At 35.4% G+C, this 23272-nt stretch overlaps 1 protein-coding gene across 1 annotated transcript in view; it reads right to left on the bottom strand.

The window, feature by feature from the left end:
* Window positions 1–23272, bottom strand: part of ADAMTS19 (ADAM metallopeptidase with thrombospondin type 1 motif 19) — a 250382-nt gene that overhangs the window by 45741 nt on the left and 181369 nt on the right. The window contains exons 17-18 of the mRNA XM_032425158.1: window positions 8870–9027; window positions 4709–4862 (exon numbers count right to left, since the gene is read on the bottom strand). Coding sequence (XP_032281049.1) covers window positions 4709–4862; window positions 8870–9027 — 312 coding nt within the window. The remainder of the gene's footprint in view (window positions 1–4708; window positions 4863–8869; window positions 9028–23272) is intronic.

Genomic DNA, 23272 nt, shown 5'->3' on the forward strand with positions numbered 1-23272 from the left:
GAGAAGGAAGGGAAAAATGAAGGGGGGGAATCGGAGGGGGAGATGAACCATGAGAGACTATGGACTCTGAGAAACAAACTGAGGGTTTCACAGGGGAGGCGGGTGGGGGGATGGGTTAGCCTCATGATGGGTATTAAAGAGGGCACGTACTGAATGGAGCACTGGGTGTTATATGCAAACAATGAATCATGGAACACTACATCAAAAACTAATAATGTAATGTATGGTGATTAACACAACATAATAAAATAAAATTAAAAAAATAGGGGCATATCTAAATTCTTATTGAACAGATTAAATAAAACATCTCTCTGAATCCAAACAAAACTTATATGATCTCTAAGGGACATGCTCTATTTTGTGAAAAGAAATGACATTAAGCCTTCTGAGCTGCTCTTGAAGAAAGTATAAGACCTGAGGAGGAGAGAAGATTTGAATTTAGGAGTCCTGGATTCTAATCTGACCTCTACCCCCACTGGGCATGTGGCCTTGAAAAATCACTTAATCTCTATGCATTTAAATTTTCTCATGTTAATAATTAAGAAGTTATGCTTAAGAATATCTAAAAGCCATTCTGAATCTGGACCTTAAGGAATTTACAGCAACCTCTATTCCTTAAGTTTTGGCAACTGGCAAAACATATTCTACGTTGTAATTAATGTGATTTTTGGGAAAAAATGTTAACCCCCCCAAATTTGTTTGTTCAAAGTGAAGATTGATAAATCCTGTCTGTTTACTTCTGACGTAGCTCCAATTAGATAGCAACTACAGAAGCAAGAAAAAAATGAGGAAAACAAAATTTACTGGGCAAACATTTTCCTGTCTGGACTTTCAAATACAAATGGATTTTAATAACTGCCTTTTGGTGCTATAATAAGAACTCAACCTCTTTATCACTCCATTCCCCCACAGCCCACCATTGGATGGGGGCTGGTCTTTCTTGTCTGAGTTATATTAAAGAGAAAAGTCTAACCATATAAATTTTCATTTCAAATGTGTTTGTTTCTATTTGTGTTTTTGTTTTTTATTTGGATAAAGGATGTGAAGCAGAATCCCCTAAGTGAAATGGCCCCTGGCATCACTAAAGAATGGGACTTTGGGTGTGTTTTGGGAACATTAGCAGGAGGGGACGGGAAGGCAGAGGATCCCACGTCACTTGGCAATAATGGGGGCCCAGAAGAAACATGGCCTTTGAAAATGTCACTGTGGCAGGGATGACTGATAACATTTTTTTTTAAACTTGACATCCTTCTGCTGTAATTACTCTATATCCTCAGGAGTTAAGTGTGTCCTATATAATCTCATTCCCTCAATTTTCTTTTGAACCCACTCCATTTAGTCTTTTGAGCCAAAAACTTCATTAAAATTATTTTTGACAAGGTCATAATTGACCTCTATGTCTCAAATATAATAAAATATAATAAATATATTTAGATATAATAAATATATTTTAAAATACAGTACATATATTTAAATGCAATAAGCACATTTTAAAATATAATAAATATATTTAAATGTAATAGTCAATTTTCAGTCCACATTATTTTTTACTTTATAGCTTTGGATAGAGTTGATCATTCCCTCCTTCTTATAATACTTCCTCACTTGATTAACAGGAAAGCATTCTCTTCTGCCTGCTTCTTCTCCTGTGTTGGTGACCACTCATTTTAATCTGCTTTGCTGGTTCCTTCTCTCTCTGAATTCTAAATGGTAGAGTGTCCCAAGGCTCAATACTTTAGTAGCTTCTCTCTCTTGTCACTCACTCCTTAAGTGACTTGATTTAGTCTCAGCATTTGAAAATATCATCCATATATTTTCTTTTTTTTTTTTAAAGATTTTATTTATTTATTCAACAGAGAGAGCGAGAGAGTACAAGCAGGGGGAGCAATAGAGGGAGACAGAGAAGCAGGCTCCCCACGGAGCAGAGAGCCTGACATGGGGCTCGATCCCAGGACCCTGAGATTATGACCTGAGTCGAAGGCAGATGCTTAACCATCTGAGTCACCCAGGCGTCCCATCCATATATTTTCTATCTCTACTCTGATCTTCTCTCCTGAATACCTCACTTATAGATCATACTTGATCACACTTAGATGTCCAATAGGGATCTCAAACTTCTGTTGGAAATCAAACTCTTTCCTAATCCGGCTGTTGCACAGGCTTTCCTAGGTAAGGTAATGGTGACTTCATCCTGCCAGTTGCTTGGCCAAAACCATCACAGTCAATCCTTGACATCTTTCTTTCTCTCACACTCCACATCTAGTCTTTCAACATATTCTATTAGTTCTACTTTCAAAAATACACAGAACCTGACCACTTCCCCCTACGTCCTCTGCTACCATTGTGGTCAAACTACTTTCATCTCTTTCTTGGACTGCTGTAGTAACTTTCTAACTGATCTCTTTACTTCTACTCTTTTCTTTTATTCCATCTACTCTCAACTCAGATACAGAAATAACTTTTAAAAACAAAAAACCGGAACAAATCACTCCTTTATTCAAATTCTCCAATGGCGTCTCACATCACTCAATAAAGGAAGGCCATCCTAGCATTTTTACTACTCCCTGAGCTCGCCAGCTCTACTCCTGCCTCGGAGCCTTTGCCTGGAACTCGTTCCCACCAGATACCCTCATAGGTGGTGCCCATTCACACTCACTGCAGATTTTTTTTTTATTTTTTTAAGATTTTATTTATTTATTTATTTGACAGAGCCACAGCGAGAGAGGGAACACAAGCAGGGACAGGGACAGTGGGAGAGGGAGAAGCAGGCTCTCCGCTGAGCAGGGAGCCCGATGCGGGGCTCGATCCCAGGATCCTGGGATCATGACCTGAGCCAAAGGCAGACGCTTAACGACAGAGCCACCCAGGCGCCCCCCACTGCAAATTTTTAAATCAGTGTGATCTCCTAATTGAGACCTTTTGGACCACTGTATTCTGCACCTACCCCTTCCCAACTCCCAACCCATATTTATTTCTCAATCTTGCTTAATTTTTATCCAGAGTATTCACCACAATTTGATACTATGTTACTTACTTATATTGTATATTTTCTGTTTCCTCTTCCCCCAAACACTCTCCCCCACATGTTAGTCTAATGTGCACCTTTGCCCACTCTTGCTACAGTACACTTAGGCTATGTGTATCAACAGTTTCTTGCCTAGAGAACAAAACTGATATTCCACTTCTCTTGCACAAGCTAGTTTATATTATACACATAATATATATGTAATATAGATATATACACATATTGTATATATACATTATCTATATTATATACATATTATGTGTATATATACATTATCTATATGTGTATATATTATATATAATGTGTATAATATAAACTAGTTTGTTTTTATTATATATACATATGTTATATATATGTCATAAACTAGTTTATTTATGTTATATATATTATATATACTAGTTTATATATTATTTATATATTGTTATATTATGTATTACATATATATTACATATATATAATGTATATATATTATATTATGTATATATTATATTATGATAATATATGCACAATATATGATATATGTATATATCTTATATATAATTATATTATATATAGTCATATTATATATTGTTTATATTATATATTATATATACTGTTTTGTTCATATTATATATTATATTGCACAATATATGCATAATATACTTATGCTATATATAATATGTATTATATATAATACAATATACATATATATGTTATATATGTTATAAACTAGTTTGTTTATATTATATATACATATGTTATATATACACATATATTTTATATATATAATATTTTTATAAAATTTAATATAATGCTTCTTTTCAGCCTTAGGAGGAAGCTATTACTAAAGAACTATAGAAAATTTGTTATTAAATGCAGAACACAAATGGAATCTACACTGCTGACATATGGGATACAAAGGGAAGCTGGGAGCCTCATGCCCTGAGATCTTGTCTTGGCCTCACTGATTCTGAGAGTCACTGACCATCTGTTTAATCTCTGGTCCTCAAGGGTCTCATTAGTAAGATTAAGTGATTTGCTAATCTCACATTTTATGCTGAAGCAATTTGTTTTTTTTGCCTGCTAACTTCTAATATGAAAAAATAATTTAAAACTGTTGAGTGAAATTTCAGGATACATCTCTATTTATAGAACATAGTGACAGACACTTTTGAAGAATCAAAATAATGGAATAGGGAAAATTAAATGATTTTCTTCAGGTGCTCTGTCTATTCAAACTAAGTATGTGGATGGCACAGAAGCAAGCTCGATGTTACTCTTTCATAGCACCTTTATATTTATTGCAGGTCTGCAATTCTTGTGGGTAGATGTCCTCTGGAATTTAGAACTTTGTAAATTTTATAAAAATAAAAAAGTAAACATAGAAAGTAAATAGAAAAGCACATATATATGGCAGAACAACTTGTGTGGTGTCTAGGGCAGTTCCTGTAGGCAAATGCATTAATATTTATGCAAAGCAATGCAAAGACTAACAGTAAATGGCCTTTCTTCAGTTCACGTCAGATTTTGCCACACAAGAGTTCAGGCATTTAGACACTACACGTGTCACAAAAATCTTTCAGTTTCCAATCCTTTATGGAGTTTCGAATTTCAGATAAGGGCTTGCAAATGTGCCTTAATTATCAATGATAAATCAGAAAGCAACTGCTGTTTTGATAAGATAAATACTGGAAAATCCCTCACCTCCTCCACACGTGGCATCACAATCTTCCCAGCCTGTGTGCGTCCACATGAAAAGGGGTTCAGGCGCTTTTGAGCTCTGATTCTCTGGAAGAGGGTCTGATGGGATAGTATATTCATAGTGAAGGCCATAATTCTGGTCCTGAAATAGCAGCACCTATAAAATATGAAAGTGATCAAGGCAGCAATAGGGTAAAGGAGAGCACAGACAATGTGAAGTATAATACTAAGGATAATTGATACCTTAAAATGCTTATTGCATGGTGTGCACACTCCTTTTATATGTAGAATTGTGACATGATTACTGAAATCTTCAAAGTGACATACTTCTGCAAAGTTTGGAGTTACACACTTACCCTGAGCTAAAGACATCATGACAAACAGCCCACCTGAATGAGGTCAGAGACATCGGGTCATTTTTTTTCAAGTCGATGAATGGACCAGGCAGTTTCCCAAAGTATGATATATGTAGATGATGACTTTAGTAGAGGGGATGGGGTTATCTGTCCTATCTAACATCAAGATATAACCCACAATCTATTATCAAATGTAGCCTTTCCATTCATATAAAACAGGAAGATGGATAATAAGTCCCTGTGTCAGTGGAGGAAGAGGATACAAGACCACGAGAATCACTTCACTCCATAAGGGTAGAGAATGTCTAACTGACCAGAGGACCATAATACCTTTCCATGTTGCTTACTGTTAACTTTCAGTTTTGGCAAGATTATTAATTTTCCATTTGTAGGAAAGATCATTTTGTTTGAAAAGAAATTTATATTCAACTGAACTTTTAAAATAAATATTAACTTAATGGTACAGTTATGTACACATATATAAACAGTGCAATAAACCATGAGAAATATCTGAGAATGACTGAACTCTGGGCCACACACTGGACTAACCCATAGTGGGGACCATGTCTGTTTTGCTCTCCCCTGGTACTCACTGCCAAGCTTAGGAGTGCATCATCATGGGCAATGTGATTTATTTTATTTTATTTTATTTTTAAATTTTTATTTGTTTATTTGAGAGAGTGAGTGAGCACGAGAGGGGGGAGGGGTAGAGGGAGAAGCAGACTCCCCACTGAGAGGGAGCCTGATGAGGAACTGGATCCTGGGACTCCAGGATCATGACCTGAGCTGAAGGCAGTCTCTTAACCGACTGAGCCACCCAGGCTCCCGGCAATCAGATCTATTTTAAATGAAAGAAAAAAATGCCTGAAGTATGCTCATTTTAAATGAAAGAACGAATGAGAATATATGTTCCTTTATAAATACATTTGCACAAAATATGTCAAACAACCCCATGGATTATATCACTTCTATGAATCTGAGGATTTATGAAAGCAATCTATGTAATACAATATCATGCATAAAAATGTATCTAAAATTTAAATTATGTTAAATTGTTCAAGAACTTTGTTTGATATTAAGCCTCTATCAAGGTAGTTGTAATGACAGGTAATTCAGAGTTAACGCTCAGTGTGAAAAAATGGACACGAGCACAGGGTTAATTTTCTTTGCTTCTTCATCTTAATACTCTGCTCAATATATCAACAGAAATGCTAAGGTATATTTTAATACATGGATTTGGGAACTAACATAATGGAATTGTAAACCAGCTCTATCAACAATAAATATAATAGTTTTCAAATTCACATATACATAACATACCGGGGTACTCATTCTAAGTACATCACAGTGTTTACTTTGGCCTTAAATATCTCATTTGATGTCGCCAGTTATAAGGGACCTCCAGCTAAATACGTTAAAAAAGAGAGAGACAGAGATTGACTTATCTTGTTTATGGACATAACCAGACTATTACATAGTTTTTAAATTGATAAAAAGGACATAAATTATAGCTCTTTGCCAACTTCTTTAACTTAATAAAAACATGTCTATTTTTCCTTAAAAAACTACCTTTTCATTGATAGAACTTTAGATTGTCCTTGAATCTCTAATGCCACTTAAAATAAAGACATTGGCTACAAAATCATTAGCTCTTTCTTAAACCATTCGGATTTGGCAGTAGAGTTTTGCAAGAAGGAAAGTGTGACCGTGTTGCAGTGGAGGGGGCACACAGGGAAGCATGGCAGCAAAAGGTCTTGCCTTTCAAAATCCAGTACCGGCTTTCAATCTGTAATAGTCATTAAGGAAAAATACCTTAGAAGTGCAGTTTCCCTTGGATTACTGAATAAATCCAGGTCACATAGATGCCTTCTTTTAGACATAGTTCACTGATTTTAATTATGCTTCATGCTTCCAGGAAAAACCTTGGTAATTACCAGTCAGATTAAGGATTCTGCAGCAAGGAGACTCCCCCGCCCAACACTGAGGTCTCATATACTGTTTAAAGATTTTGAATTAGAGGCTCAATAAAGAGCTCCAGTCTTGTTTCATAAAAAAAATGTAGGTTACATTCATCTAAGGCAGGTCACCTGATGGCTTTCTCTGCAAACCCATCCTTAAAAAATATGTTTGTTGTTGATAATGTTGTTATTATAAGTGACCCAATCATGGAAAGAGCCAGATATTGGTCATAGAATGTTTGTTTAGTCATTTTTTTTCTCTCTCCAGATGGCCCAAGGCACAGAGTAGAGCTTCTAATTCAAATTAAATAATAGGATCCAAAGGATCTGGAAGGAGATGAAGAACACAGTTATTGAAAGTATGTGTATACTTAGGATCCCACGTTGTCTGGTGTAAAGAGCTTAGAGCTGAGCCTTCCATCAGAGAGGCAGCAACAAAGATTGATTAATACCTGGTTTATTCACAGCTAAATAACTTACTGGGAGACACTGTGCACATTACTTAACTTTATCATACTTAGTTTTTTTTTTTTAATCTGTACCTTGGAATAATAATGATACATATCACACAGGGCTTCTGTGAGGACTGAATGCTGTAATAAGCAAAGTACTTTTGAACAGTATCTGACTCAGTGCGCAGTGAATGGGATGTATTATCATTATTATGATGATTTGGAGCAGAAGGTTCCCATGCATCTATCTCACTTTGCTCCCTTCATTCCTGTTGGTCAGGCCCACGATTGCAGTTCTATAAAAAACTGTGATCTGAAATGTGGTCCCTGGACCAGCAGTAGTGACATCAGCTGGGAGCTGGTTAGAAATGCAGATCTCAGGTCCCTCCCAGACCAAATGCATCAGAATGTACATTTTAACAAGAACCCCAGGTGATCTGTAGGCACATTAAAGCAGGAAAAGCAAACGGGCTGATAAGTGATTTGAACTCTGGCTACCAGACCAGCGACACAGATGTCTCCAATTGAAGACAAATTCAACTTGAATCGTGCAGCGATATTAAATAATGTGGCACACCACACTCCAAATAAACAGTCAGATGATCGTGTTTTAGAGTTGTTTTTATGTGTGGACTTAAGGAGGTGTTGAAGTGTCTGAATTCCAGACTCTGCCACTAGGATGGAGAACATGCCAGCTATGCAGTCAGTCCTCAGGCTCCTGAGACATTACCACTGACTGCAAAGTTCAAGGTCAAAAGGAGCATGTGAACCAGCCACCAGCTTGGATGCAGAGCCCCACTGTTCGGCTTCCTTCACTCCATTCTCTGTCCTGCCTCAGACGCAGTCATCTACTACATAGTAAAGAAAGGTGTCATCCCAAAGATTCAAACTTTCATAATTCTTAACAGGAATCAATTCATCCAGTAAAAAAACAGAAGAGGGTAATTGGAAGCATTGTTAGATACGTTTACCAAAGCTTTTCCCACGCAAGTTATCATTTTATCAAAGGCATTTTATGCAGATTCAGAAAATGCCCATTCCATGGATGCTACGAGTTGCCATATTATAACACTATCTTTACAGACACCTACTCCTGTTAGTAATTCACTAAGCCGTTGCTGCTCTTTTAGAAAAAACAGGCTCCTTATTGCCTGACAATTCACTTCTACTTTGAGTCTGTGAATTCCCTAAAACATCTTGCTCTTCTCGCAATAATTTTTGGTTTTGACATCATGATTTAAAACACATTAAAATGAAAACCTAAACACCCCCCCTTAAATAATTTTGAACGTCTACCTGACAATTCAAACTTGGAAAAAAGATTAGAGAAGGTACAGTGGGAATGGCCTTTGATATAGGAAGTTGATTATGCAATGTTATCAGTTGGTCCCCTCATACCAGGAGGTGTAAAGGTGATGTAGTAGGACCTTTAGCGGAGATCTTCTCCCAGAGGCCTCGTCTTACATAATGGACAGTAGTGCCTGCTAAGTTGAAAGCTCCCGAGTGTTCGATCTTCCAGTCACTATTAATAGACTGTTTTCCAGTGTCTCGTAGAGCTATAAAGAGGTTCAAAAATATTACAATTGAACAAGTCAGCATCATTAATCAATATCCACTTCACATGATTTTGTTAAAAGCAGTTCATTCATTTCTAAACTAATGGGTTAAAACTCCCCGGTATAAGACACAAGGCATCTCCTCTTTAGGGAAGTACATAGTCAGAGCACATGCCATAAGCTCGCCTTCCCTCCTCACACTGACTACAGCTACTCAGCCACATTTATCTTTGCCTCTTCCAACCTCCTCTGGACATTTGACATCTGTAACCCGTATTTTGGCCCATAATTATTTATTCTTTAACAGATTGTTATCTTAAGACTACGTGTGTCCATGGACACCTGGCTGGCTCAGTCGGTAGAGCATGTGACTCCTGATCTCGGGGTTGTGAGTTTGACTCCACTTTGGGTGTGGAGATTACCTAGAACTAAAAACTTAAAAAAAAAAAAAAGACTCTGTGTATCTGTGTTGTCTATGCAGTAATCCCGTGAAGAATGTGAGGGCTGACACTACATCTTTTACATGCCCTGTGTGTCCCATGCCACCCAAAAAAGTGATTAAGGAAAGGTCATTAAAAAGCATGTTAACAAACAGATCAGGATGACAAGGTTATATTCATTACAAAACAATTCAAATATATGTGTTGGTTTTATAAACAGAACTCAGGACTCTTGAACATCACGTTTGTGATTTGCTGTGTACAAGAATGGAAGATGAATGCTAATTCTTACTTATAAACAGCCATCATTTATACAGGATTTTACAGAATAACTTTGTTTACCTACATTAATTTTTTCTTTCTTTTTTCTTTGATCTGATCTCTGCTACTATTTAAATAAGATTCATGACAAGGAACTGAAATGTCATAGTTACCATTTTAAACTAAGGATTCCTTCTTATTTTGTTTCAAATGATTTATTTGTTTAAACTTCCAGGCTCTTGCATATAATTGAATTCTCATCCTAAGAGACATCTACATGAAGATTAATTGAAGGTTTTTATTTCATAATTCTATGAAAATGTTTTGAAAACTTAAGCCAATAAATCTTCCTAAATATCATTCAAACTAATCTCCATTTATTGAATATTTGGTTTCCCAGTTTTTATATTGTAAATAATGCTCAGATAAATACACTGTATACTAAATATATGTGTATCTGATTATTTCCCTTGGAGAGAAGCCCAGATTTGGAATTACAGAGCATTACAATCTTTAAATGGAACATTTAAAGATTGAAAAACAATTTCAAGTTGATTTTCACAAAGCACCAATGTAGGCTTCCATAACAGTCACTGAGAGTACCATTTTTGAATACCTTCTCTGAAGCAACTTTTTCATGTAAAATATTTCATCATGACTGAATAATTACTTATTAACCAATAAAGTACAAAGTAGGATATACTCAAAGTTGTGGGACCTCCCAAAATTAACAATTATAAATATGTTCTCCAGCTTTATGGAATTTATAATCTAACTGGAATTCGCTGGAACTCGTGTAGGAAGAATGAAGAAAAACTTGTCTGAAGGACATCATTTCCCAAGGCTATAAGCCAGGGGAAAAAAGAAGTAGAGAGAGAACATTCAGGACTGAGGGAGCTACAAATGGGAAGGTCTTAAAGGTCCCACAGAGGGATTTTTCTGGGGCTGATATTCCCATTGTTATAAGTGACATATCAATAAAATTATTGAAATTTTACTTTATCAATCTTAATTTCTCCCAAATAAGATCTTTGCCATATACTGCATATAAGGTATAATGTTTTAGATAAGATATTAAGCATACATATTTTCAGATTTATGAAAAATATATAAGTATTCACTTTTAATTTGAATTTTAAACTTGAAGAGGTAATATGTTGACAGAAAACTTAACACTTTGCAAATAGCTATTACCATCTGTAAATGGATATACTTCAGAAAATGCTAAACTGATTAAAAAAGTGATTTTGCCTAAAGTCAATCAGAGAAACACATGTATCATATGACCTCACTGATATGAGGAATTCTTAATCTCAGGAAACAAACTGAGGGTTGCTGGAGTGGGGGGTGGGGTGGGAGGGATGGGGTGGCTGGGTGATAGACACTGGGGAGGGTATGTGCTATGGTGAGTACTGTGAATTGTGTAAGACTGATGAATCACAGACCTGTACCTCTGAAACAAATGATGCAATATATGTTAAGAAAAAAAAAAAAAGAAGAAGATAGCAGGAGGGGAAGAATGAAGGGGGGGAAATCGGAGGGGGAGATGAACCATGAGAGACAATGGACTCTGAAAAACAAGCTGAGGGTTCTAGAGGGGTGGGAGGTGGGGGGATGGGTTAGCCTGGTGATGGGTATTAAAGCGGGCACGTACTGAATGGAGCACTGGGTGTTATACGCAAACAATGAATCATGGAACACTACATCAAAAATTAATGATGTAATGTATGGTGATTAACATAGCATAATAAAAAAAAAGTGATTTTGCCTAAAAGGTAAAATACTTCCTTGAATTTCTCAAAATCTATTAAATATTTTAAGAAACCTTTTTGGCCTAGATTTGTAACTGTGACCACTATAATTCCATATTTTTTCTGTATTTCAACATACACTCAGGACATAATTATAAAGAAATAATTCCTGAAAATCTCTAATAAAAATGCCTTAAAAAACCCTCTGGGGCTATAGTATAATGTTTAGACTCAATTGATATTTCTGGAATTCAGCATTTCCCCCAAAATGGCACACACACACGTACCTGAAAACTCACATAATTTATAAGCTTAATAGCATATGAAGAATCAGTATGCTGAGTAAGCAATTTTTCTTGTTCTATGTTTTTGTTTTTAATTCATTAACTCAAAAAATGTGCTTTTAGAAAACCTGTTTCTGGCCATACCTTAGTAAGTGGAATTGTACTATCTCTCGTACTTTCGGCAATGAGAAAACTGAACAGTGTATGAAACGACTGTTTTCAGACACTGGACAACAGCAAGAGAGAACTGAGGTCCCTAAGAGAAGGAGAACAAACGTGATCTCTAAAACTGCTTGACTTTCTGTCTGAAGATATTTCTCAGAACAAACCATAGGGAGGGGAGAACTCAAGCAGAGCACAGATAAGGGGGGCTTCAGTGAGAAGACAATGCAGAGAAGGGAGTTCAAATCGCCTGAGGCATCTGGAATCTATTTTATGGAGTACTGGAGAAGAGGGAGCTGCACAGACAAGCTCTAAAAATCTGCAAAGGTGTTCCTTTGAGCCTGTGGCTACATACCAAGCTGCAAATAAGTGTGGTGAGATTTCTTAAGGCTGGGAAAAGAGCAACTACATCGAGCCTAGAAACGATACAATTCCTGGAGCTCATGTAGGGTTGGCAGACATATGAGTTCTATTCAATTGGAGTGGATAGATCCTACTGAATATACAACAGAGACTTGAGTGGAGCACCTAAAAAAATTTTGCACATTAGAAATAAGGTTGGCCTAGTCTTAGAATAAAGGCTACTCTGGATTCACCCTAACAAAGCCTTCACAAAACCTTCAAGAACTTAAGCTGATCTGCAATTCAATTAAGTGGACAGCAAAATGAAGCTCAACAATCAGTAAAAAGAATAGCCATTCGGCACTCTCACATTAACAGTGTCCAGCATCCAACCAAAAAATTACTAGCTATGTGAAAAACTTCAGAAAACATGACCCATAATCAGGGAAAAAAATCTGTCAATAAAATTAGACCCAGAAATAATAGAGATGATGAAACCAGCAGACCAAGACTTTACAAAAGCTTATATATATATATGTTCAGTATGCACAAGAATTTAAAGAAAAACCTATAATATTAAAGAGAAAAGTGGAAACTATAATAACCAAATCAAATTCCTCAGAAGAGAAATATAAAATATCTGAAACAATAAATTCACTAAATGGGCTTAAGGGCAGATTAGACATGGCACAATAACCCAGTGAACTTGACGAGAAGCTGATAGATTAGAACTAAGTGGAATGCAGAGAGAAAAATAAAGGCTGAAAAAATAAACAAAAGTGGGGCGCCTTGGTTGCTTAGTTGCTTAAGCGTCTGCCTTCAGCTCAGGTCATGATCCCAGGGTCCTGGGATTGAGCCCTCATCAGGCTCCCTGCTCAGTGGGGAGCCTGCTTCTCCCTCCCCCTGCTTGTACTCTCTCTCACTCTCTCTCTGTCAAATAAATAAATAAAACCTTTTAAAAAAATGAACAGAGCATCAGTGACCCATGGGAAAAAGCTGGTAGACTCATACAGGTGTAACTGGAATCCCAGAGAACAGGGGGTAGGCAAAAAAATTATTTGAATACATAATGTTCCAAATTTTTCCAAAGTTGAAAACCATAAACTTACTGTACTAATCAATACAATGGAACCCAAGCAAGAAAAGCACAAGGAAAGCTCACCAAGGTACATCATAATCAAACTGCTGGAATCCAAGGATAGGGAGAATAATATTAAATTCTAAAAACGTACTTTATATATAGAGGGAAAAAAGATTACAAATTTTCTGGATATACCATCAGAACTAATAGAGGCCAGAAGACAATGAACCATTACCTTTAAAGTGAAGAAAACAAAACAAAATAAAGCAAAACCAAACAAAATATAGAATTCTATATCTAGTGAAAATACCCTTCAGATAAGGAGGAAAAATAAATACACTGTCAGTAAACACAATCTGGGAATTTTGCTGCCAGCAGATTTGCTCTGCAAGAAATGTTAAAGGATGTTGTTCAGGCTGAAAGAACATGGTTCCAGGTGGAAACGGTGGTCTATGTGAAGGCATGAAGAATGTTGGTACAAATACATAAGTATTTCTTTTTCATTAATAAGTTCTTTATAGGATGATTGACTTTAAAGCAAAAATGATTAAAATCTATTTTGGTGATTGAGGCATATATGAAAATAAAGTGACTATATGAAATGTAGAAATAAAACGCATAATAGCACAAAGGAAGGGAAACAGGCAAAGGGAAATACACTTTTAAGGAACTTACATTACATGCAAAGTGGTATCATATAATTTGAAAGGAGACTGTAATAAGTTAAAAATGTATACTGTAAATCCTAAAGCGACCATTAAAGATATAAAACAAGAGCTATATACAGCAAATAAGCAAACAAGATATTAAGTGGAATGCTAAAAACAAAAACAAAAACAAAAACCCTCAGTCCAACAGAAGACGCAGACATAGGGAAAAAGGAATAAAAAGGAATGGAAAACAGAAAATAATTCAATGTATCCATAATTATATTATGTTTAAATGCATTAAGGGTATTGGTTAAAAGAGAGAGACTGTCAGGCCAGAGGGGGAAAAAAGGCCCTACTATATTCACTTTAGAAGAATGCACTTCAAAATAAAACATAGGTAGATTAAACCTAAAAGGATGGGAAAAATTAAGCATGAGACACTAATCATAAAAAGGATGTATTGGCTATATCAGTATCAGATAGCATGGACTTCAGGGCAAGGAATACTTCCAGAGATAAAAAGAGAATTTTTAAAAATGCCATTTAAATTTAAATTACTCCTAAATGTGTAAGAGAGCATTAAAATGCATGAAGCAAAGCTGACATAATTGAAAGGAGACATGGACAAATCCACAATTTCAGTTGGAGTGTAGTTCTCTTTCCCTAATTTATAAAACAAGAAGAAAATCAATAGGAATACAGAAAATGTAAACCAAATGGAGCTAAGCAATATTTAGAGAAGAGTCAGCAACTACAGAATATAGCTTTTTAAAGTATAAATGTAATATTAACCAACATGGGCCATGGGCCATGAAACAAGTCTCAACTGAAATCACACTCAGTGAATCCTCTAACCACATAGATTGAAAGTAGAAATCAATAACAAAGTATCTATTTAAAAAATCTACAAGTATTTGGAAATTAAACAATACATTTATAAATAACCCATGGGTCAAAGTAGAAAATTACAATGGTAATCTGAAAATATTTTAAACTAAAATTACAATACCCATGAATTGTGATACACAGCTAAAGCAGTTTTTAGATGGATAAATTGTCATATTAACAAAGACGAAAGGACTAAAATCAATTATCTGAGTGTCCACCTGAAAATGGTATAAAAATGAGCAATTCAAACCTAAAGTAAGTAGGAAGAAAAATAAAGAGCAGAAGTCAAATTAAATAGAAAGTAGAATAACAACAAAGGCAATCAATGACATCAAAAGTTGGTTATTTCAAAAGATTGAAAACTGATAAAAGTCTAGTTTGACTAAGTAAAAAAAGAAAGATACAAATTAACCATATGGGAAATGAGTGAAGGAATATTGCTATAATGTTATAGACATTGTAGTATAATAGGAAAATGTGATAAACCACTTTAAGACAATAAATTTGATAAGGTAAGGGAAACGGCTTAATTCTTTGAAGACACCAATTACCAAATCTGATCAAAGAAGAAATCACCTGGACAGTCATATACATACACACATATGAGTGTGTACACACTCATTCACAGACACACACTAAAGAAATTAAGTTGGGATTTAAAAACCTTCCAACAAAGAAAATACCAACATTCAAACATTGAAGAAAATTTACTGCCAGTTTTAACAAAATATATTATAAAATAGAAGAGGAGGGGCTCAGAGTTCTTTAAATGTACTAAAAATAACTTTTAAGATGGATAATAAATATAAATACCTTTATGTTATTGTTTCCTTGATAAGTAATACATTAATTAAGAATATTTATTGGTATCTATTAGATATTCAGGAAAATTACATTTTTATATATTTTAGAGACAAGTTTTTTTAAAAAGATAAGTTTTTTTGCAAATATTTTTCTGACACTATGACTTGCCTTTTTATTTTCTTAGTGGTGCCCTTTAATGAGCAATAGTTTCACTTTTGATGAAATCAAACACATTCATTTTTGGGTGAAGGGGCTGGTATTTTTGCACATCTATTGTAAAGAAATCTTTGCCAGCCACAATGTCTTGAAAGTTTTCTCTTATTTTTTTTTTAAAGATTTTATTTGTTTAGAGAGAGTGAGAGAGAGTGCATGAGCGAGAGCATGTGAGTGGTGGTGGGGGCAGACAGAGTGAGAGGGAGAGAGAATCTCAAACAGACTCCTGACCGAGCCTGGAGCCCCATGTGGGAGCTGGATCCCAAAATCCGAGATCATGACTTGAGCCGAAACCAAGAGTTCCATATGCTCAACCAACTGGGCCACCCAGGTGCCCCTCTCTTATGTTTTTTGCTAGAAGTTTTAGAGTTTTAGCTTTTTTGTGTAGATCTCCATTCCATTTTGAGTTAATTTTTGTGTATGATACAAGGTAGGAGTTAAAGTTCAGTTTTTGCCCCTCACATAAGTACCCAATTATTCCAGCATTACTTGTTTAAATAATTTTATCTTAATCTGTGTTACCTAAACACGTTGGTTGGAAGTCAGTTCACGCCCATATTTAATGTATAATTTCACTATGACGGTAATTTGTTAATTTGTTAAATTTTCTTTGTCAATTTTTGCTTAAAAGCTTTCAAGCTAAATTCCTGGGTTCATACAATTTTAAAACTATAATGTCTTTATGATGAATTAAATTATTTTTTAATTATTCTAATAGTGACTTCTTTTTATCTCAAACAATGCATTTTCCTTTAAAGTGAGTTCAGGGCGCCTGGGTGGCTCAGTTGGTTAAGCGACTGCCTTCGGCTCAGGTCATGATCCTGGAGTCCCTGGATCGAGTCCCGCATCGGACTCCCTGCTCGGCAGGGAGCCTGCTTCTCCCTCTGACCCTCCCCCTTCTCATGTGCTCTCTCTCTCATTCTCTCTGTCTCAAATAAATAAATAAAATCTTTAAAAAAAAAAAAAAAGTGAGTTCAGACTTGGGTGCCTGGGTGACTCAGTCGGTTAAGCATCTGCCTTCAGCTCAGGTCATAATCTCAGGGTCCTAGGATCGTGTCCTGCATGAGGCTTCTTGCTCAGCAAGGAGTCTGCTTCTCCTTCTGCCCCTCCACCAGCTCACGCAGGTGTGCATTTTCTCTCTCAAAAATGAATAAAGAAAATCTTTAAAAAAAAGTGAGTTCTGACTTATATTACTATGGCTCTATCAGAATTCTTTTGGTTTGTATTTTTTCTAGTATAGTTTTGCATTCTTTGATTTTCAGTTTTTGTGACTCTTACATGAATATCATATACCTGAATTATTTTTAAAATCCAGTCTGATAATTTTTGTCTTTTAACTAGAGATTTTAGTTTTTAAATGCTTAAGATTGCTGGTATGTTTTGTTTTATTTATACCATCTTATTTTATGCTCTCTTTTTTTCCTTTTTGCTGTATATTTCTGTTGTTTTTCTCCTAGTCTTGTAGTTTATTGATTGATTGAGTTTTTAAAATTTAATTTTAAAAATTGTATTTGGTTATTTAAATATGGTTTTAGTCAATTTTGTTTATTCTTATTTTTAAATCCCTTTTTCATATTTTAAAACAACTATACTATTTTTGTATTTTCTGTATATGATCCAAATACATATCTGATTCTGCTCTCCCTTATTTTTGCTGTGTCTGTTCCCTGTTGTGTTTCCTGAACTTTTTTTTTTTACTACAAAATTATATTTGTTGAACCTTATAAAATTCCTTTGAGGCCTGGTTTGAAGGTGCATTACTTCAAAAAGGATTTGCATTTGCATATGCCAGCCACCTTGGTAACTTTATTAAAATAAATGTCTTGGAGTTTTGGACTTCCTAGTTGGGTAAATTAGTGCTACGAATCCATTGAGCATTTGTTTTGGGTTTGGAGTCTTCAGGGAAGTTCGTTTTCTACTTCCACCCAGTACCAAAGTTAATACAGACACATTTCCTTTCGTTCTCCTTTTATGGTGCAAATGCATTTCTATGTCTCCTTCACACTGAGCTTGTAGACCTTTGGGGTCCTGCTTTATGTCAGCTCCTGTTCCAGCCTCCACTTTATAAAGCCTCAGGCTTTGTTTTCTGTCCACGGTCTGCCTTGGTGTTCAAAATCTAAACTAGTCACCAGGTTTAAGCACAAGTGAGGTTTCAGTCAGCCTAATACTCTGGTTTCCTGTTCTCACTTTGTTTTTGGCCTGTGAGGGTTCCTTAATTTCTTCTCAGTTTAGAGGTAACTTTAAAATGTGTTTTTTTTTCTTCCTTTTATAATTTGCTCAACACTTTAAATTGTTCTTAGCAAAAAGTTTTTCCATAGTGGTTTGCATGCAAAACTGCAGGCAAGGTAAGTGGACCCATATGACCTTTATTTCTTTAGACTTTTACAAGTCCTAAGCTATAATGATTTTGTAAAGATGTATAGTCCATCTGAACTCCTGTACATTTTAGACTTTCTCATTAATTTTTAACAAAACAATTAAGCCATGATATTCAGAAACACAGATTATAATTACGTATGGGAATACAACTCAGAGAGTAATGAAAAAGAATAATGGTTTTGGGAGGGAAGTAACTGTCTCCTTTGAGGTAATATATAGTTTTATATATAGTTTGCCAGGAAATAATCCATTTTCCTAATGCTATTTCAGAAAAAAGATTTTCAATAACTTCCTTCCAATGCCTGAAAAGGCCTTTAGGAAATGTGTTTTATGATATGTATTCTCTATAATAGGTTTGAAATCTATGATTTGAGGCTTAAAATCTAGGATTTTAATACTGTATCATTTTTTTTTACCAAATTTGACCCCCATCCATGTGTGCTATCTCAGTAAATGCCATTATGATTTGCCCAGTTGTTTAATCCAGAAACCTAAAAGTCATCCTTGAATCTTCATCTTCTATCAACACATCCATTTGCAAAAGTTTCATGAGCTCAACTTCTTCAGTTTCTAGAAGCCACTGGGTTCTTCCCATTCCCATTCTTCGATAGGATTATGCAAGTGGTCACTTTGTCTTCATTCTTGCACCCTTCCTCTAAATTCATCAGGATAATTGTGATTTCCTCAGTTAAGCAGAAAACTTAGTGGGTTCTTGAATAAACATGGTAACATATTTTCAACCCCAATCTCTAGAGTAGTATTCAGGATGTTCAGGAGCACTCATGCTGTTTCCTTATGAAGTAAAAGACCCTAATAACTTATGCCTAATTCTAAGTACAAAGAAAACTGACAATAATGAGGCCAGATATTAACACAGACATGTGGTTCCATTTTAAATTAAATGTTCTTTTCATAAGAAAAAGTAGTTGGAGATTTATGTTTAGAGATATGCCTCAGGAAAAGAAGATGGGATCTGGCTGACCCGGAGGCAGTGATGGGAGAAGAAAACTGTCTTTTCATGATCTGTATTCCCCTGAGTTAGCTCTATACACTTGATCTCATTAATTAAGAAAAGGGGGGAAAGAAGGGAGTTTGGGGGGAAGTTCAAGGCCAATTTTTTAGGTTTATGATCTTGGGAAAGAAACTTAAAACTCTCTTGTCCTTTAGTCTCTGATTTTAAAAAAATTAGTGGTGCCTACTTCATAGAGATGTGAGGATTTATTTAACAGATATATTTAATGAAGTGGCCCATACTAATTACTATACAAGTATGAACCATCTTTTCTTAATTAAAATTCACTCATAAAAAGTCTTTATTACTTTCTGTGTGCCAGAGTCTGCTTGAGTTATTGCAAGTGAAGCTCCATGCAACATGATCCCTGCCTTCAGAATTAACCATGGAGATACACAATATAAAAGCACACATGTGAACAGATAAGAAAACTCAGATGGTGATGGTGATAAATGCTCTAAAGGAGATAAAGCTGGACAGGGCAGCAGGGACTGACTTGGTGATGGGTCACAGTGGTTATGGAGAGAACGTGATACATTTGAGTAACTGACAGGACTCACTGATGCATTAGAGTGATAAAGACAGTCATCAAGGAGAACTAGCACTGGTATAAACTGCTTGATAGAAATTAGTAACTGTGGTGGGATAAATAATGGCCCCCGAGAAGATAGCCATGTCCTAAGAGATAGATATCATTACAAAGTACCTTCTCTATCAAGGGACTAAGTTAGATTAGAGATCAATCACAGGGAAAACTGGAAAAATCACAAATGTGGAAATGAAATAACACACTCAAAAAGCCAACGGATTAAAGAAGAAATTACAAGGAAGTTAGAAAATATCTTGAGACAAATGGATATGAAAACCCAACACAGCAAAATGTAGAGGACACAGCAAAAGCAGTATGATGGGGGAAATTTAGAGCAACAAACACATGAAAAGAGAAGAAAGATCTTGGGAAGCCTGGGTGGCTCATTAAGTGTCTGACTCTTCTTTATGGCTCTGGTCATGATCTCAGGGTCATGAGATGGAGCCCTGAGTCAGGCTCCATGCAGAGCATGGAGCTTGCTTAAGATTCTCTCTCTCTCCCTCTCCCTCTGCCCCTACCTCCTCCCCACATGTGTGCACCCAATCTCTCTCAAAAAAAAAAAAAAAAAGAACAAACATCTCAAATTAACAACCTAACTTTACAACTTAAGGAACTAGAAAAAGAATAAACTAAACCCAAAGCTACCAGAAGGAAGAAAATAATAAAGATTAGAGCAGAGATAAATGAAATAGAGAATAGAAAAATAATAGAGAAAATCAATAAAACCAGAAGTTGGTTTTTTGAAAAGGTCACCAAAAACAATGTAACTTTAGCTGTATTGACTAAGAAAGCAAAAAAAAAAAAAAAAAAGAGTCAACTAAAAAGTCAGAAATGAAAGTGGGGACATTACAAGCTGATGCTGCAGAAATAAAAAGGATTATAAGAAAGTTAGTATAAATAATCCTCATACCAGTCAGGATGGCTAGGATCAAACAGACAAGAAATAACAAGCTTTGGCGAGGATGCAGAGAAAAAGGAACCCTCATGCACTGTTGGTGGGAGAGTAAACTGGTGCAGCCACTCTGGAAAACAGTATGGAGGTTCCTCAGAAAATTAAAGATAGAAATTCCATATGATCCAGTAATTCTACCTTTGGGTATTTACCCAAAGAAAATGAAAACACTAATTCTAAGAGATATCTGCACCTCTATGTTTATTGCAACATTATCTACAATAGCCAAGATATGGAAGTAACCTAAGTGTCCATCAATAGATAAATGGATAAATAAGAGATGGTGTGTGTGTGTGTGTGTGTGTGTGTGTATGTTATATATATGTATATATATATAACAGAATATTACTCACCCATAAAAAACGAGCTCTTATCATTTTTGACAACACAGAGGGACCTAGAGGGTATTATGCTCAGTGAAATAAGTCAGACAAAGAAAGACAATGTGACTTCACTCATATGTGGAGTCACAAACAAGCAAACAAAAACAGAAACAGAAACAGACTAATAGATACAGAAAACAAACTGGTAGCTGTGGATGGTGGAAGGATGGATGAAATAGGTAAAGGGGATTAAGAAGTACCAACTACCAGTTATAAAATAAAGTTATGGGGATTAAAAGTAGAGCATGGGGAATATAGTCAAGTATACTAAAATAATTGTATGGTGACAGACGACAACTACATTTGTCATGGTGAGCATTGTGCAATGTATAAAACTGTTGAATCACTATACTGTGCAACTGAAACTAATATAACATTGTATGTCAACTATACTTCAACAAAAATTTTAAAAATTTGTATGCTAACAAATTGGATAACCTAAATGAAATGTACAAATTCCTAGAAACACAAAACTTACAAAGACGGAATCACAAAGAAATAGAAATCCTAAAAATATCTATAATTAGTAAGGACACTGAGTCAGTAATCAAAAATATCCCCCAAAAGAAAAGTGCTGGATGTTATGGCTTCATTGGCAAATTCTACGAAACATGTAAAGAAGAACTAACATCAATCCTCATGTCTTCCAAAGAAGTGAATTGGAGGGAAGACGTCCTAACTCACAGTATGAGGCCTAACTCATTCTTTGCTACCAAAGCCAGACAAAAACACACAGACACAAAAACAAAATTACAGACCATTTCTCCTATGAACACTGATGCAAAAATTCTCAACAATATACCAGCAAACTGAATTCACAAGTATAAAAGGTATTCAAATCAGAGAGGAAGAAATACAATTATTTCTGATCACAGATGATACGATCTTCTATGTAGAAAACCCTAAAGATTCTACACACACATACAAAAGAGCCTGTTTTAAAAGTAGCAGGATACAAAGTTAACACACAGAAAAGCAGCTGCATTTCTATACATTAACAATGAACAATCTGAAAAAGAAATTAAGAAAGCAATCTATGTACAATAGTATCAAAAATAATTAACTCAACTGGGCGGGGGGGGGGGGGGGGGTGAAAGACTTATACAATAAAAACCAGAACACATTGCTGAAAGAAATTAAAGAAGACATAAATAAATGGAAACACAACCCAGGTTCATGGATTGGAAGACTTAAAACTGTTAAGATGTCAATATTATCAAAGTGATCTACAAATTCAATGCAATCCTTACCAAAATTCCAATGGCCTTTTTTACAGAAATAATAAAACCTATCCTAAAATCCATATGGAATCTCAAGTAACCCTGAATAGCCAAAACACACTGGAAAAAGAGGAACAAAGCTGGAGACTCATACTTCCTGATCTGAAAACTTACTAGAAAGCTAGTGTAATCAAAACAGTATGCTGCTGACATAAAAACAGACATATAGACAAATGGAAGAGAATAGAGACCCCAGAAATAAGCCTTTGCATATGGAGCCAAATGATTTTCTACAAGGGTGCCAAGATCATTCAACAGAGAAAGGGCAGTCCTTCTACCAGTGGTACTGAGAAAACAGAGTATCCACATGCAGAAAAATGAAGTTGTACACTTGACTAACATTATCTACAAAAATTAACTCAAAATGGATCAAAGATCTAAATGTAAGACCTAAAACCATAAAAGCCTTAGAAGCAAACATAAGGCAAAACTTTACAATATTGAATTTGGCAGTGACTCCTTGGATATGGCACGAAACACACAGGTGATAAAAGAAAAACAGACAAACTTTATGAAAATTAAAAACTTTTGTGTATCAAAAGACACCATTAACAGAATGGGAGAAAATATTTGTAAATCATATATCTCATAAGGGGTTAATATCCAGAACATACAGCAACCTCCTAAAACTCATCATCATCATCAACAGCAACAATGAATCAAACAAACAACCTATTTCAAAAATGGACAAAGGACTTGAATAGACATCTCTTCAAAGAAGATATGCAAATGGCCAAGAAGTACACGAAAAGGTTTTCAACCTCACTAATCATT

The sequence above is a fragment of the Phoca vitulina genome, unplaced genomic scaffold (assembly GCF_004348235.1).
Source record: "Phoca vitulina isolate PV1807 unplaced genomic scaffold, GSC_HSeal_1.0 scaffold32, whole genome shotgun sequence".
NCBI classification, from domain to species: Eukaryota; Metazoa; Chordata; class Mammalia; order Carnivora; family Phocidae; genus Phoca; species Phoca vitulina.